Source organism: Octodon degus, unplaced genomic scaffold (assembly GCF_000260255.1).
Source record: "Octodon degus isolate 3935 unplaced genomic scaffold, OctDeg1.0 scaffold00036, whole genome shotgun sequence".
Taxonomy (NCBI): domain Eukaryota; kingdom Metazoa; phylum Chordata; class Mammalia; order Rodentia; family Octodontidae; genus Octodon; species Octodon degus.
In genome coordinates this window covers 12,730,430-12,747,840 of record NW_004524612.1, presented here as the reverse complement: position 1 = coordinate 12,747,840, position 17,411 = coordinate 12,730,430, and the positions used below count along the sequence as shown (strand labels likewise).

The window sequence follows — 17,411 nt, the reverse complement described above, 5'->3', positions numbered from 1 at the left end:
CCAAATAAAGTTCATATATTATGGCAATCTGTCATCTAGAAGTTCCTAATGATTTCTTGTTTTGAGATATTGATATTGGGGGCTGGGGTGCTAGCTCAGTAGAATAAGTGCTGGCCTGGAAAGCACAAGGTACTGAGCTCAATCCCCAGTACCGAAAAAATAAAAAGATATTAGTATTGATATACGTTACACATTTTATTGAGACCTTCTGATTTCACCAAATGTTTAATTTCAGCATGGCATTGGCATCATGTGTTAGGTAATATATTCTAATTTTATCCCTCCTCCCACTTCTTCCCTTTGTTTATTTCATAGTTATTTATAACAGAGAAAATTTCAAAGAATGAAATTGCTCAAACTAGCAAAGAAAGAGAAACAAATTTTGTCACATTCATATGACTGAACAGTAAGACATTTTGTAAAAATGTTTGAAATAAAAATAAAAGAATTCTCATTATACACCAAAAAAAAGGCTATTTGCAAAAGCATGCTCTGGAGACAAAATCTCAGTTGTTAATATCCATCTCTGACAAAAGTAAACAAAAAAGGGGGATATAAATGAAGGGCCATTTTGTAGTAAAATACATATAATTTGTATATACAAAATAGTTAGCATAGATATGCAGCTACTTTCCCTTAGTTCAGTGAGAAGAAATTTTTGAACTAACAGTGTTTAGACAAGATATCATGTCTGCATCTTATACTGTGAATAACTACTACGAAGACAACAATATGCAATGTATTAATTATTGTAACTGTCCTACTAACCTGTTTTAAAACTGTCTCACGGCTACTTCTGTCTCAATAAAATTAATATTTTAAAAAAAGAAATTCCAGACAGGATTTAAAAGGAGAATAAAAAATATTAAATGTTTTATAAAATTAAAATTAAAAAATAATAAAATGTATTATTTCTGGATTAATTTTTATAGGAGATATTGGCAAATAAATTCAGCAATAATTTTGATCAAAGTGTGTAGTATAGCTCCCATATAGGTTATGAAGAAAATTTAGGAATTAATGAAATGTGCATAGACTAGCCCCACTGTGAGAAACAGCTAAGTCATATTAAGGAATTTTGTCTTATCCGACAGTATACCTACACTCAGATATCTAGGCTTCTTTAAATGCTTCTACTATATAATTTCTTTATTGCTATTTTTTGAACAGTCAAAATAGTCAAAACAACCAACTTGTTCTTTTCCAGTAGTGTTGTTTGTTTGCTTTTCCAAAAGTTCTAAAACTTCAGGATTAGAATGTCCCCTACAGACTATTTTAACAAGATACTTTGTGATGGTTGACTCCCCATTATGACACCTTGGAGAAGGGTTTGTCCAGTTTATTCTAGGGAAAGCCAAATTCCCAGACAGCCCAAATCTGTCTTTCCATAGCTCCTAGCCACTGATCATAATCCCGACATGAGCAATGTGTCTGTCTCCTGGTTGGTCTCTCTGCCTCTAGCAGTCTCCCTCTTTAGTTATTCTTAGATAAATTCAAGCTTTATTAAAAAAATGTATAAAGCCAGACACTTGTTAATATATTGTCTACCTTGAGACATAAAACAGAGCTAATTTCTGATTCACTGATACCAAATCTTCAAATGGGAAAAAATGAAAGCCATGAGCATCACTCTTTTTGTATTGATCAGTTATTCCAGAGTTTTTCCCCTTGTGAAGAATACTTTTTCTATGAGTGAGGCAGAGACAAATGAACATTGACATCCAAGTAAGAGTTCTGTGGCTTCCACATTAGCCTAGGGAGGCAGTACAGCTGCACCAGGGTTGGTGAATAGTACATTCCCATAAGAGCCATCAGAAAATGTAATTTGTGGGCATCTTGTATGATCTGAAATAATCACCCCATAGGAAGAGACATTGGATGGCTATTTTGGAGGGGAAATATAACAATGAAAAACAATCTTTTCTTAGGGATAGGACTGGTTTTGACAACAGAAAACCATACCCTGTACCAGGGATTAAATGTTCCAGGACAGCCTTGAATGCAGTTGTCTCTGGCTTTGATTCATCTTTATGACTTCATGTATTTATCCTTTAGGCACCCTTATTCATCTCTCAGATCTTCTTGGTTTCACAAAACTTCTGGAACCACTGTCATGACCACCACAAGAACCGCTGGGAATTCATTAGTGATTTCCATTCCTTCGCCTTAGGAAGATTTTCTTAGTATATGTGCTGATGCCTGGAAGCCATAAATTTATTCCTTAGCATTAAACTTGGATAAATCAGCCACTGTAACCCGGTAAACAAAAGAGGCTGTATCACTCAGTGCACAAATGTTTAAATCCTGGCTGTTGAAATTCTCTCCACCTCTATGATACTAACTAGACACTTTAGAAAGGCACTGGGATCACCATTGTTCAACTAATTAGTTAACCAATCAAGTGCATTTTCAGTATTCCCAACCCTTGGGAGTCTGGAGTCAAAATACAGAATTTGTACTTCATGTCGAATTCAGCTTAGAGTCATTGAAATGACTCACTCAGTGAATATAATCAGGTTTGTTTTCTCAGAATATCTCTGGATATAATGAGAGGAGTAGGGTAGAAGGAGATAATGTCAGCAGCCGAAAGCCAGTTACAGAGGTTTTAGCTCTTGGGGATTAATTCTTAAGGTTTTAGTTCATGGGGTTGTAGTTCATAGGGAGTCAGTCCAAGGTCACAGAGCCATGAGCTGGGGCAGGCGGTGATAAGGTAACTGAAGGCTTATGGTCAAGAGTGGGTCCTTGGCTGACATGGAGGAGTTGGGAAAAGTAGGGTGAAAAAAAAGCAGTGGATTTCTGGCTTAGACGATTAAGGGGAAATGTCACTGACAGACTGGAGCAGAGAAGAAAGAGCAGGGTGGTGGGAGGTGAGGAGTTCAGGTCAGTCTTTGGTATTGGGAAGGTAGCTTGTGAAATGAGTAGAGGTGCCTGGTAATAGCTGTGTCCTAAGACCAGAGTTCAGGAGCCAGAAGTGCTCTGAGGAACAGAGTCATTGGACCAAGGAAGAAATTGAGCCTCAGAAAGGGATGAGCTGCCCCAACCTTAATCTTCGCTTGAAAGTAGCAGGCATTTCTCAGACGAAACAGCAAAGGTTTGAAGAGTGTAAATATCCCCTCTGATCAAAGCTGAGCTACTTAAATGCTGTGTCTGTTATGAAAGATGGAGACATGGCCAGTACCTGTTTTCAAAGATGATTATATTCCAAACGTTACCATATTCCATACGTTTTTTTTAAATTAAAGACTAAATTGTCCCAGCAGCTTTTAGCATTTTAAAATTGCTTATTCCAGCTGTACTTACAAGCCATATTATAGATACCAAAAAGACTTTTCTTTTTAAGATAAGCTCTTAGAATTCTTGTATCATCTGCTGTGCCTGTTTGAATACCATGCACAATGGTGGAGGCAGAGGCTGTGACAGAACTCTATTTGAGCCCAGGGCTGGTTACCTGCATGTCTGGAGAGAAGTAGCTGAAATGCAACCTCTATCCCTGGCTACCCCAGGCTGGGGATGGAGACATGCAGGAGCTAGAAGTGGATCGATGTCAAGACGTTAACCAGTTTTGCACTTTAAACAGACGTAGACAGTGGTACTAGATGATAGCTAACGGGTCAGGATGAATGCCTCTGGGTGACCTGCTGACCACCAAAGGGACCCAGCATATCACCTTGAAATCATCCAGAGAACTCAGAGTAGGCATTATTCAGCTGTCCAGAACCCAAACTCCATCTGTAGGCTCCCTGTTCATCTTCTACTGTGCAAACATCAGCTAAGTCACCCATGACCTCGCTGGCAAGAGTCAGGCCCTGGACTTGCCTGAAATAGTTTTGCACTTCCTCTTTGAAAGACCGATTTTGGTTGTTTATGTCACTGCTTTGGATTGATGATGTTTGGCCTCAGACTAACATCCCACAAATAAGAGAGGAGATGATGGTTATCACATCTTAATTACAGCTTCAACCCTTCTTTCAGGATCCTACAAAATGTCTTTATAAGTACTGGAAGTAATAATTTTATGAAGTGCCTGCAACAGAGCCGTGTAAAATTATTTGGAGAATGGTCATGTTTTCATGTAAATCTGGCTGTCTTGAAGACCAGCATGATGAAGTCTGGAATGTGAATTATGCCAGGCCCTCTCTCCACCTACGAATGTATTTACAGGGGTTGAAGGGGAGCATCATTCAAAGTGTCCTTTTCTTTTCACCAACAAACATTATCCTTTGACTCCAAAAGGATTCATTGAGAATTATGCTTAGTACTAAACGAGTAATAAGGAAAGAATCACAAGCAACGCATATTTTTAAAGAGACTAAAATCAGAGAGATTAAATGGCATTCCTTCAACAGTATTGCCAGAAGCTTACCATGTGCTGCAAACTGTGGGAGGTGCTGACACTGCTGTGAAATAAAAAATAAAAGCTGGGCCCTCAAACATATAGTCAAGAAAAGAGGAAAATCCAAGTCAGTGGAGTACAGAAGACTGTGATATGTGCTATGGAAAAAAGTACTTATACTTGGGGAAAATGTTTTGTTTTTGTTTTTGTTTTTTTGGCAGAACTGGGCATTGAACTCAGGCCCTTGTGCTTGAACTCAGGCCCTTGTGCTTTTTAGGCAAGTGCATATTCTATGAGCCATCTCCCTGGCCCTGGAAAAATGGAGATATATACTCTGTCTCTCCGGGTTGTCATGAAAAGATCAAGTGTTCAGCTCAGTATGCAGCAGACACTGCGACGAAAGCCAACAAGACCAATATATATATATATCACTATTCAGTTGCTGGAGGAAAATATCTGATATACACAACTTAAAGGAGAAAGGCTCATCATTTCAGAGGGTTCAATCCATGGCGGGCTCTGAGGCAGAAACATCATGGGGGAAGGCCTCATGGAGCAAAGGTGCTCACCTCATGGCAGCCAGGAAGCAGCGTACAGAGGAGAGGAAGCCAGAGAAATTAACACCTGCAGTGAGCCACCTTCTCCACCCAGGCTCCTCTCCCAAGAGCACACTCCACTATGAACTCACAAAGAGGTTACACAGCTAGGCGAACACCCTATTTGTGCATGTGTGCAGGCCATATATTTGCAAGAAGTGTAAAGCTCTGAAGCCACCCCTCACAAGGTCACATACCCCAGGCCAGGAAGAGCAAACTCCATCCTTGCTTGGCACAACTCACTGTCTGTTACTTCAGAGACCTCCTTAGGCCCTCGAAGGGGGCATCACGTGATGCCAACCTTCCTCTCATGAGCTCACACACAAGCCTCCAAGATAGTAATCAGGTGTCCTCCCTCAGTCCCTTACCAAGACATTGAGATCTCCTCTTCTTGAAAGCCTGTTCCCTCAGTCATGTCCTTACAGTATTTTCACCCCACTGTGTGTTAGTCTGCTTCCATTTTTATTTCAAAGTTCCTGAAATGGACATGTAGGTGAGTGACAGAGCTCTTGCTTAGCATGTGTGAGGCCCTGGCTTTCATCCTCAGCTGACCTCCCCCACAAGCACAATATGGAACTGGTCACTTTATAAAGAACAGAGGTGTGTTTCATTGCCAGTTGTAAGGGCTAAAAATCTAAATGGCCTGGCACCAGCTCTGGTGAATGCCCCTCTAGCCATGTCAGCTTACAGTCTTGCCACTTTATAACCACCCACTCTCCTAAGAATGTGAAATCTTCATTGCAAGGTTTTCCTGTACCAAATAATCTTTCATTAGGTAAAGGGGAACTTTTGCTATCTTTCGAGAGTGGTTGGAATTGTAGTCAACATCAGATGTGTTCTAGGAAGACATGACTGCAGCAGTCTATGCAGGGTGACCCTTCCTTCTCTTCTGAGTCACCATCATGTGTGGACCCATGCATATACTTAGGCAGAGGGGCTCCCCTTTTCCAACAGGAGAGACAATGTTTGGGGTGACACAAACATCATTTGAGGACTCTGGGTGATGCAGGGTAAGATCTCCAACTCTGCACAACTATTCTTGGCTGGCAAGAAGATCAAATAACTAGCCCAGTCTGCCACCCTCAGAAGTATGTGGGATGACAGCCATCTCTCCAGGTGACCTCCTTCCTGGCCTGGCTGGGGAGAAGCAATGGCTCTTCACAATAGTAGCCATAGGCTACTCCCATTGCACACCAGGCAGACCACAGTGGGAACTGAAGTTTGTCCCTTTGGTCTTGTGTGTATATGTATTGCGCTCTGTCCTCCTATCTCCCTCCCCACTCACCTTGCCTACCATTCAACGTCTCCCAGAAAATTCAACTAAGAGGCAACATGTTAATTGAAAGGATCGACCATGTAACTGTGCTATAGGCACAAGGCTACAACAGTGCAGATCCCAGGTAAGCAGAGAAAGGTAGAAAAAGAGAGGACCTTCCAGGGAGACACTAGAGCCACATCTGATGGCCTTGTTTGTAAACTCCACTTTCCCATGAACATGTGTGAGCTAAAAGAGGTACAGTATTCCAAGGAGAGCTACAGCTTGATTTCACTTTCCTTGAACTCACTATGCAGCCCAAGCTAACCTTGGACTCGCGATCTCCTGCCCCAATCTCCCAAGTGCTGAGATTATAGGTGGACAGCACTATGTCTGGGATGCAGCTTAGCCATCTTTACTGTCAACAGAGACTACCATGAGGGGCCAATAGAAACTGCAGATCTCTTCTCAGGACTATGTATCCCTGTGCATGCAAAGACTTGTATTCAATTTCACTGGAAGTCTATGAATCTTGAGTTGTGAGCCCAATGTGTGGCTAATCCAGCAAGCATTCTTAGAGACTCCTAGCCCCCATTGCATGCAAAAACCCTAAAGACTTCTGGTTGGCTGTGACATAGCCAAACTAACAGCTCCGCATGGGTCATCTGATAGACCCCGGGGGATAAGAAACTTGGGCCTGCTGCTCTATGGATTGCTGCAGCTTTCCTCTGAGGTTTAATTGGATGAAACTGAATTTTCTTCCTAGTATGAAGATGCCAACCAGTCTGGCTGGAGGGCCTCTTGGCACTGGAACTCCTTGGCCCGGGAAACTGACTGCCTCTTTGTGTGACAGCTGTGTCTCTCCTCTGCTCACTGGGTACCTACCACTCCCATTGGAGAGGCCACTGGTTGGACAGTGAGAAGCAATTAAATGTGATTTTCTCTCCCATTATCTAAGTTTCTCCTTTGGAGTCCACATTTTTTAATGGAGTCACTGAAACTCCAATTTTCAGAAAGTGTTACGCTGCTGACAAAGCTTCTAGCAATGCTTTCTGACTTTTGAAATAATGTAGTTATTGGTGATGCTACTTTCCTCCTTCTTCATTCTCACCATTGCTGCAGAAACTGTTGTCACCCACTGATAAAGTGGCACATTGCCACTTTTCATATGGTAGAGTTACTAAATGGCACACAAAGGCCAGGCGTGCAAGTGGGTGGTGTGGAGCAGATTCTGAGTCTAGTCGTCATATGGCCACAAAAGAGCCACATGATTCTGGAAAATTGCTCCCTTACTCACCTTTTCTGTCTTCCTCTGGAAAGGAGGAACTGATGACCCCCCAGTTCCTGCTGGTCTTCACAGTTTAATGTCCTGCCACTCTGTCTACATAGGGTTGACCGATAGCTGCTGTCTCTCCGGGTTGTCATGAAAAGGTCAAGTGTTCAGCTCAGTATGCAGCGGACACTGCGACGAAAGCCAACAAGACCGTGTCATAACCTTCTGCTGCCATATACCCAAGTTCCTTGATTTTGAAAAAAACAATCAAATTAAAATGCACTGAGTTGCACAGGAAGTCTGTGAACCATGGGACTCCAAGAACTCCATCTTTGTTCTCTTTGGGCTTTGAGGTACACTGGAAAGTGGCATCAGAAACTCGGAGATGAGATAAGAAGAGCACTGATAGGTTAATAGATTTTTCTTACATTGGGGGGGGCAGAGGGAAGTTTTTTCTGTCACTTGATATCTAAAATAAGAGTCTTGTGGCCAAGGATTTACTGGTATAATTCCCAGTTTTTCCGTAATAAATCCACCAGATGAGCCCCCAATCAAAAATTAGAGGTTAAATTAGAGGTTATCCTCCCAGTGGAAAGGAAATGAAGGGACAAAACATAGAGGAATCATTTAAAATCCTCAGTTTTAACATCTCCTTACAACCTAGAAGCTTCTGCAGCTTACATAAGGATTGTGCATCCCCGAAGATGTGGAGGCTCCTAAAGGTCACGTGCAGCCCACAACCGCTGCCGTACCCATCGCCCATTGTAAAATCATCAGGGTATTTTGGAGTATCAGAAACAAGTCTGAAATTCTGCAGCAGCTAAATAGTGGAAGGAAACTCGGTGAGGGGAAGCATTCTCAGGGATTTAGGGATTTAGGGATTTTCCAAATGCCAAGAATTAAACTAGGCAAATTCACATGCAGAGGATGACCTGGCCTGCAGGGCGAGGTGTACAGGGAATTAAGCTGCGGGCTGTTGCCCCCCTGGAGGCAGAGACCGGCCAGAGGTTGTGGAGTAGCAAAACATAGCTGCGGCGACAGGAAGCAGGAGCCGCTACTCTCCTGCGGCCAATTCAGAAGTCAGGCACTTCCTACGCAGCATGATGAGATAACCCAGAGTGTTAGAGACCAAGTAAGGCAGGGAGGAAAGAAATGATCATAAAATATTAACGCAGAGAAAACTAGAAGACTAGACAGAAGCAGCGCACAGAAAAGGGAAATAAGATAGTGGGCAGGAGGCAGGGTAAGGAGAGAATAAGGAGCTATGGCCCAAAGGCAGGGAGAAAAGCAGCTGGTCGGACTGGAGCAGAAACCTAGAAAGGCAGAAGACTTGCTCACCCCATCAGTGAGTGGTGAGTCGGGAAGCGAGCACCCCTCCATCAGTACTTGGGATGTTCCCATGGTACCTGCAGTGCCAGGTTCTAGAGCCCTGGGAGTGAACAAAACTGCCAGATTCTACTCAAGTGGTGTTGACAGCCTTGGGACTGGGTCCAGGGCATCCACCCTTAACTCATCGGCTCTGCCCTGGAGCTCCACGCCTCAGCATGCTTCAGTCATTTTCTCACTCTTAAGTGTCATCTGTCATCAAAAAGAAAGGGCTCAAGAAGCAGCAGAGGGGGGTGAGGAGATGGTTCAGTAGAATAAGCACTTGCCTGGTAAGTGCAAGGGCCTGGGTTCAATCCCTCGTTCCACAAAAAAAAAAAAAAAAAAAAAAAAAAGCAACTGAGGCTGAGGATATGGGTGATGAAGAACTCAAAGTAATCTGTCTGAGAGGAAAGCTTGGACAAAGGGGGCGGGGCAGCCAGCTCCCTTTAACCCTCCCAAGAGGAAAACTGAAATGAAGGAGAGCAATGAAGAAAGTCGATTCTGAAGGGAGCAGCCCTTTGTGTCTTTGCTCCCCTTTGGAAAGTTGCTAAAGCAAGTACCATTCCGGGCGAGGCCCTCCCCCAGCGCAGCTGGTCAGCAGCTGTGCAGGGAGAATCATGCGGCTCCTCCCGAGGGAAGAGGACTGCTCCAAGCAGGGCAAGTGAATCCTATACCCTACCCCTGGTGGAGTGGTCAGATTGGGAGCAGGCAGGTCCGCACTAGGCTCAGACCCAGCTGGGCGCAGCCATACACTCAAGGGAATGAACCAGATGGTGCCATGTAGGGAGTCTTCTTTGGCCTGGAAGCAACTCTCACTAATGGGCTGAAAAGCCAGCATCCACTTCGCTTCCACTGTATTCCTCAGCTGCAATGAAACACATGGGTGTTTGGTGTGGAGGGCATAGAGCTGGAGGCCCAGCATGTGTGCCTGCTGGTGGGGATGTGGTGCTCCGGGTCTGCCAGACCTGGAGGTACAGGAGGAAAAGAAGGATGGGAAGGAGTGACCAGCAGGAAGAGAAGACACGTAGGAGTGCGAAGCTGGACTCTGTAAGAAGAGGAGGTGCCCTTGAAGGAACTATGGGCGATTTCTAGGTTCTCCAATCACCGTTGTAGCATTCACATTCAGTTCTTTTTTTTTTTTTTTCTTGTTTTGTTGTCATTAGCTGAAATTCTTCAAATAAGGGAACCACCCTCTGCTGGATGAGATGATTGACGGAGTAGTTACATTCCAGATGGAGTGGTGCTTGCTGTGCCCAGCTCGTCCATACTTGTAGCTATTAAGCACAGGGGAAGGCGGGTGTTTGTACAAGTCTCTTTAATCACACTGTTGTCACCATTAGGAAGAAATATGTGACAACACATAGGCATCATAATGTAAGATGATTTCTTTCTGGAATAACTATATTTACACGAACCTAGTAATCACGTTGACACTGATCACATTCTCTGCCTCTCAGATGGCATTTGAAAAAGTATCTTTCCAACTCAGCTTGCCCCAACAATATACCACTAAACTCCATGTGTACTTTTCCCCCACCAAAAAAATGTTATATATTTTGAGATTCCATACAGGAACATAGGCCCTAAATTCAGGCTATCTAATTTACAATCTCAGCTCTTCCAGTAACTATCTGAAGGACTTGTGCTGAGTCACTCAGCTTTATTAAATGGCCATGTCTTCAGTCATAAGATAGGAATATGGAGCGAGTCATAGAACTCCTACTGCTACTAATGATGATTAAATTGTTTGTTAAGTGCTCAGTGTAGGTCTTAGCTCAAAATAGATATGCAGTAACTCTAAACTTCAATGCGAGGACAAAAGAACTAAAGAACAAAACTTATTTATGTGTTTTTCTTAGGTGAACAGTCATCACCAGTGAGTGTGTGTGTGTCTATGTGTGAGAGAGTGTGTAACCTGTGTGTGTTGGTTTCTCTGAAACGTGTTGAGCTGCACAAGAATGTGTCCGTGACATGGTGCCCACTGAGCACAGCACCATTCTCTCTGTGTTGGGCTCCACTGTACGTAAGCTCACTCTTAGGCTAAATGGCAGATCCCCATTTTCCAAAGCCATTTGTAAGTGTACCCCACCTTGTGTCATGACTCTGATGGGCCCATAATAGCACAGGCTGGAAAACAAAGACAGAAAATCAAGACCATAAAATCAAGAGAAAAAAGTTGTGTTGAGACCATTAGAGAGTAGCCATTTGATGTTTTCTTTTTTCAGGGAAGGAAAGTAAACCCACAGAAATAATAAGACTGATCCCAGCCAGTCAAATAGCTCAGCAGATTAAAGTGCCTGCAAGCAGGTGCAGGGGCCTGAGGTTCAATCCCCGGGCCTGCTGTGCTGACCTCTCCCACAGGGCACTCTGAGAAGGTGATTCAGACTGGGCAAGATGGCACGCCCCTGTAATCCCACCACTTGGGAGGCTGTAATTAGGAGAATCACTATGAGTCTGATCTGGTAGTGAGACCTTGAACACCCTATAGACCCTTCCCTAAAACACAGAAGAAAAAAAGAAGAAGACTGATCTCAAAGCTGTCCACACAAATGGACATAAAACCAGTGGAAGAGGGGACAATGTAGAAGAAAGGAAGGGAAAGAGATGAGATGAAGCAAAAGCCACTGTGTTCTTCTGCACAAACCAGGGAGGAATGAAGAGAGACAGTTGCAGTGCTGTCATTCAAAAAGTGCCTTTGGTAGGAAGTACTAGAAGTCTAAGGAGTGGAGAATAAAACAGGCTCCACTAGGAGGTCTAGGACTTTATATCCTTATAGCGTATTAATACTGCAGTGATCAAGTATGGATCAGCAATGTCTGTCTGTCTGTCTGTCTGTTTGTTTGTTTGGAAATTGGGTGATAGATAAGACAGCTCCGAGACTGTGCCCTCTATGAGGTCCATGGTCCACCAAGCTGCAGCCACGAGGTCTGAGGATCACTGTGCAAGGTGTCGAGAGATGTGGACTCTGACTCCCTCTGTGCAAGTCAGTGGTTAGGTTTGGGTAGATGAGAGAATGGATACAAGCATGAAGGACACAATGGCTCGACTTGAGAGGACAAAAAGTGACCAATGACTTCAAAAACATTTGTAGTAACAGCAAAACAAAAATGCTGTATTAATAATGAGTAATAATATTATAAGCCTGGTTAGGCCAGGGATTAGGAAAGACTGACTGTCAAGCAGTTGAAGACCACTAGGGAGTGGCTGGGGGTACTGAGAAGGGAAGCACATCGTAATAATAAAATGCATCAACAGGAAAAAATGGTTGAGACTTGCTGGCCACAAGCTGGCTGTGATGTCAACTTGATTGGATAAGAAATATCCAAAGAGTTGAGTGGATGCTGGTGCTGCTAACCTCATCCATGTATTAACCCACTAACAAACTCGTAGCTGAATGAACTACTAGGAGGAGGGGCCTATTGGCAGGAAGTGGGTCCTAGGGAAATGTCAAGAACAGTCCCTATGGACTATTGACTGTGTCCCCATGGACTGTTCTTGGAACTACATCTGGCCCCTTCCTCTTTCTCTCTGGCTCTTCTCCATTCCCTGATTCCTGGTGGCCATGAGGTAAACAGCTGTCTTCCTCCAGGCCCTTCCACCACAATATCTCTCTCTGCCTTTGAGCCCAAAGACTATGGACTGAAACTTCTGAAGCCGTGAGCTAGGATGAACCTTTCTCCTCTAGGTTGCGTATGTCAGGTTTTTGCCTCAGTGACAGAAAGATGATACACTGGCAAAGCCAACATGTCTTACACTTGAGGTCTCATTGAAGTACACAGCTCCAACAGTGGGGAGGAAAGGAATTCATGAACATATAGGCTCTGTGTATGGCTGGCTCTACATCAGAATATAAATGATTTGTTCAAGTAAGCAAATTCTAATATGGGTTGTTTGAGTAGATTCCAACTTATTTGAAAATTTAGGCAAAACAAACGTTTACACCTGTAGTCAATCAACATTTAATGTTTAATTTTTAAGGCCACACAAAGCCATCCAGGGGTAGGCTATCACTGAGAGAACTGATGGAATGTGCTGCTTTGCTGATAGCTGTCCATGGACTGAGTAAGCAAGAATGGTCTTTGAGGATATTACAAAGAGGTTACTGGCAAGTGTGGGAAACCCAAATGAATCTGGAATCATCTGCAACTTTTTAAAGACTTAAAGATATTTTCTTAAAAGTGTGTTGGCTTATTTTCCTAGCCATGTGTCCTACTGACTTGCAAATAACATGTATGACTCTGTGTTTTCTTTCAGGGTCGTTGTTCCCTGATTTCAAGCCCTCAGAAACAGTTTTTAAAATAGTGTTTTGGCTCGGATACCTGAACAGCTGCATCAACCCCATCATCTACCCATGTTCCAGTCAAGAGTTCAAAAAGGCCTTTCAGAATGTCTTGAGAATCCAGTGTCTCCGCAGAAAGCATTCTTCCAAGCACACCCTGGGCTACACCCTGCATGCCCCCAGCCATGCGGTGGAGGGGCAGCACAAGGACACGGTGCGCATCCCAGTGGGATCTGGGGAGACCTTCTATAAGATCTCCAAGACCGATGGGGTCTGTGAATGGAAGTTTTTCTCTTCCATGCCCCATGGATCTGCCAGGATTGCAGTGCCCAAGGACCAATCCACTTGCACCACTGCCCGGGTGAGAAGTAAAAGCTTTCTGCAGGTCTGCTGCTGTGTGGGGCCCTCAACCTCCAGCCTTGGAGAAAACCACCAAGTTCCAACCATTAAGATCCACACCATCTCCCTCAGTGAAAATGGGGAAGAAGTTTAGAGGATGGGGAAGGTCACAGGGAAAGGGATGATTCTAGATGCCTTACCCCTTCCTGCTCAAAAGACAGCTCACCTTGCTTGGAGGAAAAGAAGGGAGAAATCAGCAAGGTTACCATCTGGGCAATGAATGGGAGAGGAGACCCAACTCTTCAGGGAATGCATGGGGAACAGGAAAGAGGTTGGACACCTCACAGCCAACAGGTTTGGCATGACTCTAGATGACAATCCCCTGACCTGACTCATTTGTCTTCTAAGCCTGCTTTCTACAACTGTCCCTTTCAACAAAAAATACCATGGGAAACAGAATCGCATACACAACCCGAAAGAAGATAAATATAGGATTATGATGTCATCGTCAATATTTTGAGCGTATACTCTTAAGTTTGGAGCTATTTCTTGATGAAAGTAAAGGAACTTTATTTTCTAGTGATGCCACTTTTGACATTTATGGAGCGAGACCCCAAAGAGGATTGTGAGGTGGTGGCCAACACCCAGGCCCATTACTTTTAGGATCAGTTTTAAAATGCTACTGTTTCTCATACATCCAGTTTCTCAGCTTGGGTGAAACAGATAGTGAGATTTCCCTTTGGCCTCATTTTGATTGGATGCTGTCCTTAACTCCTAAAGATGAGGGTGAGGAATATTCTTCTTGCAGAATGAGAAGAAGGTTCATGTTCTACCCTGAGAAACTTTTGGTCATCATATAAGAACAATGACATTTGTATCCATGGAAAGCTGGAGAGTGCAGAACCACCTGGGAAGAGCATGCTTTTCCCTAGAGATTATGACAGATGTGAGGCTCATCTTTGCAAATTAACTGCTAGGGCCCTAAATCCTTTCGGTGGTTCTGAGAGCAGATGTGGGAGGGCTTCTCCTGTATCACATTGAAAGATCAGCAGGTTGAGGGTGCTAATTTCATGCTAAGCTAGCAGCTGCCAAACTACTCCATAGCCTTTTGGATGTGGTGTAGAAAAGCCTTTCTTGACAAATTACTTGCCTTTCCCAGAGCTCTGTTATGAAAACCTAGAGCTTATATCTCAAAAGGCAAAATGATTAACTTCCATTTCTCACCACCTGCTTCACTCCTGCATCATGAATAAGGTTCCCCTGTGACACATTGGAATGAGCCTTAAGACCCAGGGACACCCTTCGTGGATCTGGAAGGATGCTGATCTTGGACACACACTGACTGGTCACCAAAGAACAGCCCAAAGTGGGGATTTGCAGTCATTTTTTGGCAGAAAAACATTCATTCCAGCAAAAGATCCCATAACCCACTCTAATTCATCCATACTACTCTTTCCAGGAACTTGGGCAATGTCTCTTGCTGCATAGCTACCAAATTTTGATAAACTTTAATAACTCAGATTATTGCTAATGATGACAACATTAACTATATATAAAATTAAAATATGCATGTTATCCCACCATAAGAATTTAAAATATGATTAATATTTTTATAACAATTCCTGCCCAAAAAAAAGTCATTGATTTAAAACTGCTGGTCATTTCTAGGGTCCCTTCCCTATTTCTATAATTTCATCCAGGAATTTCGAAGCAGCTTGGAGGTGTTATATAGCTTTCCAGCAAGAATCATGGCCCAATCATCTCTCTTTTAGCAAAATAGTTATTTCCTTAAGTCTTGCTACAAGCAGATCTCCTTTAACCTTGCTGTGGAGGATATGTTTTTATATGGATGTAGGTTTGTGAGTGACAGTGTTTGAGCTTTGGCTGTGGCTGCTTTCTCAGCTTTCTGGATAGTGTCATATTGATGAGAGAAATACATACTTGACCTTGTCGTAAGAATGTGGATTCTGGCCCTTAGAAGTTGGCTGGACTTTTAGACTCCACAAGTCTCTCAGCACGGCCCATACCAGTCTGGGTAGAGGTGGGGTCCTAGTCTAGAGGCAGGCATGCAGGGAGAACTTGAATATTAAAGCCCCCTGGTCCTTTGCCTTGGCAGGAAAGAAGCTCTGTCTCTGAGAAGAGCTTCTTTCTGATTCTAAAAATCACTCCTGGCCTTGACTTGCCCTTAAGAAAGATCATCTTCCTGGGAAGAGCGGCCATAACTTATCACATAAAATGTGACCCCCTGTGAGGCATGATTAGTAAACACCTTTATGGATAACTTTACGTTGTAGATGTGGGAAAGTTTATGCGCACCGGAAAATGAGCGTTAATGCCGCTTATAAAAACAAACAGCTAGAAAATCTTTTGGTCATCAGATAAGAAGCATAACAATTGTATCCATGTAAAGCTATCCATAAAAAAATTGTCTGTTCCAATCTTCCCCAGCCCTTCCCTCCAGGGAGGTAAACTTTTAACATTTTTTGCCCTTTTCCCATAGCATGATATTGGGTATAAACATGCCAACTTTACAAAAAAAAAAAAAAAAATTGACATTACCCGGAATTTGGTGATAAATTGAGATAAACAATACACAAATTGAGTTGCTTTTCACTCACCCACAAAAACATCTGTACCTCTATGCATGCCAAAAAAAAAAAAAAAATCTAAAACTGTTACAGCTAAACAAATGATTGTCATATTTATACTCACATGTTTACTGCTTCTATTTGGAGCTGGAGGAATTTACCCAGAGTAACAGCGGTTAAAATATCTTCTCTAATGTGTTACAAAAAGCCATTGCTTTGGAATTGCCTGAACGTGACAGAAGTCAGTGCCCTTATGGGGTGGGCAAAACTTGAGTTTATTCTGCAATGATGACGTGCATTAAGCAGAGTGTTAAATCTCTTTGTTCACAAGTTTCCTCGGTCTGTAAAAGAGTTTCAGAATTCATCGTCCTCAGCCCTGTTGCCTTCTTTTCTCCTCTCCTGTCTCAGCCAGTTCTGCTTCCGGTGTAACTGCCTGGTATACCCCCCACTCTCCACAACGTGAAGTCTGCCCTCTTACTGCCTGCCTGCGCTGGCCCGTGCATGGCAGGGAGTGTCTCAAGCCTTCTCTGTTAGGCTGCACTGTGTCAGGAAGCCTTGGCTCTAAACTCCTAACAATTTCATTCTTCCTATTTTAGAAATAAAAATCTGATGTCTGAGTTAATTAAGCACTTGACCAAGGGCAAGGAGGATGTGCCTTAAGCCTGAATCCCCCCAATTCTAAGCATTCTTATTCTCCACAGCACCCCTACACCAGCCGGTGAGGCACAGTGACCTCCCACTGGGGTCAGATATGTGAGGATGCCAAACTGCAGCCAAACTTCAGAATGTTTTGCTTCCTTGTGATTTACCTATAAATTAACCTTAGCAAATAAACTGCCAAGTCTCCAACCCAGCCAGATCCAAGAGCAGGTAGAACACCGCTGGGAGAGGCTGGTGTCTATCACACTATCCGACGGCACTCCCTTTTTAGTGCCTGAATGTTGTAAGGCTTGGCAAGAAGGGCAGTAATATCAAATTAGGAGAGGAGCATAGAAGAGAATGCAGAAGATGCCAGGCATAGTGGTGCTTGCAAGCAATCCCAGCACTTGGGAGGCTGAAGCAGGAGGGTCTTCAGTTTGAAGCAAACTTGGGCAATGTAACAACAACCTGTGTAAAAGAAGTAAGAGGGAAGAGAAAGGGGGAGAGAGAGAGAGAGAGACAGAGACAGAGAGAGGGGGGAGGGAGGAAGGAAAGAGGGAAAGAAGGAAGGAAGGAAGGAAGGAAGGAAGGAAGGAAGGAAGGAAGGAAGGAAGGAAGATGCAAAAGCTAGCATTGGCTGAGACAACAAGCACAATGGTAGCAAGACACACACAGAGGAAATGTTGGAGTTACTCATTACCAGTCATGGTTAATTTAATCATAAAGGAAGTATATATTTTAAAG

The 17,411-nt window shown here is 43.4% G+C and overlaps 1 protein-coding gene across 1 annotated transcript in view; it reads left to right on the top strand.

The window, feature by feature from the left end:
• Window positions 1-17,196, top strand: part of Adra1a (adrenoceptor alpha 1A) — a 106,297-nt gene extending 89,101 nt beyond the window's left edge. The window contains exon 3 of the mRNA XM_004630683.2: window positions 13,077-17,196. Within this exon, the coding sequence (XP_004630740.1) occupies window positions 13,077-13,594 (518 nt within the window). The 3' untranslated portion in view covers window positions 13,595-17,196. The remainder of the gene's footprint in view (window positions 1-13,076) is intronic.
• Window positions 17,197-17,411: the final 215 nt, after the last annotated feature.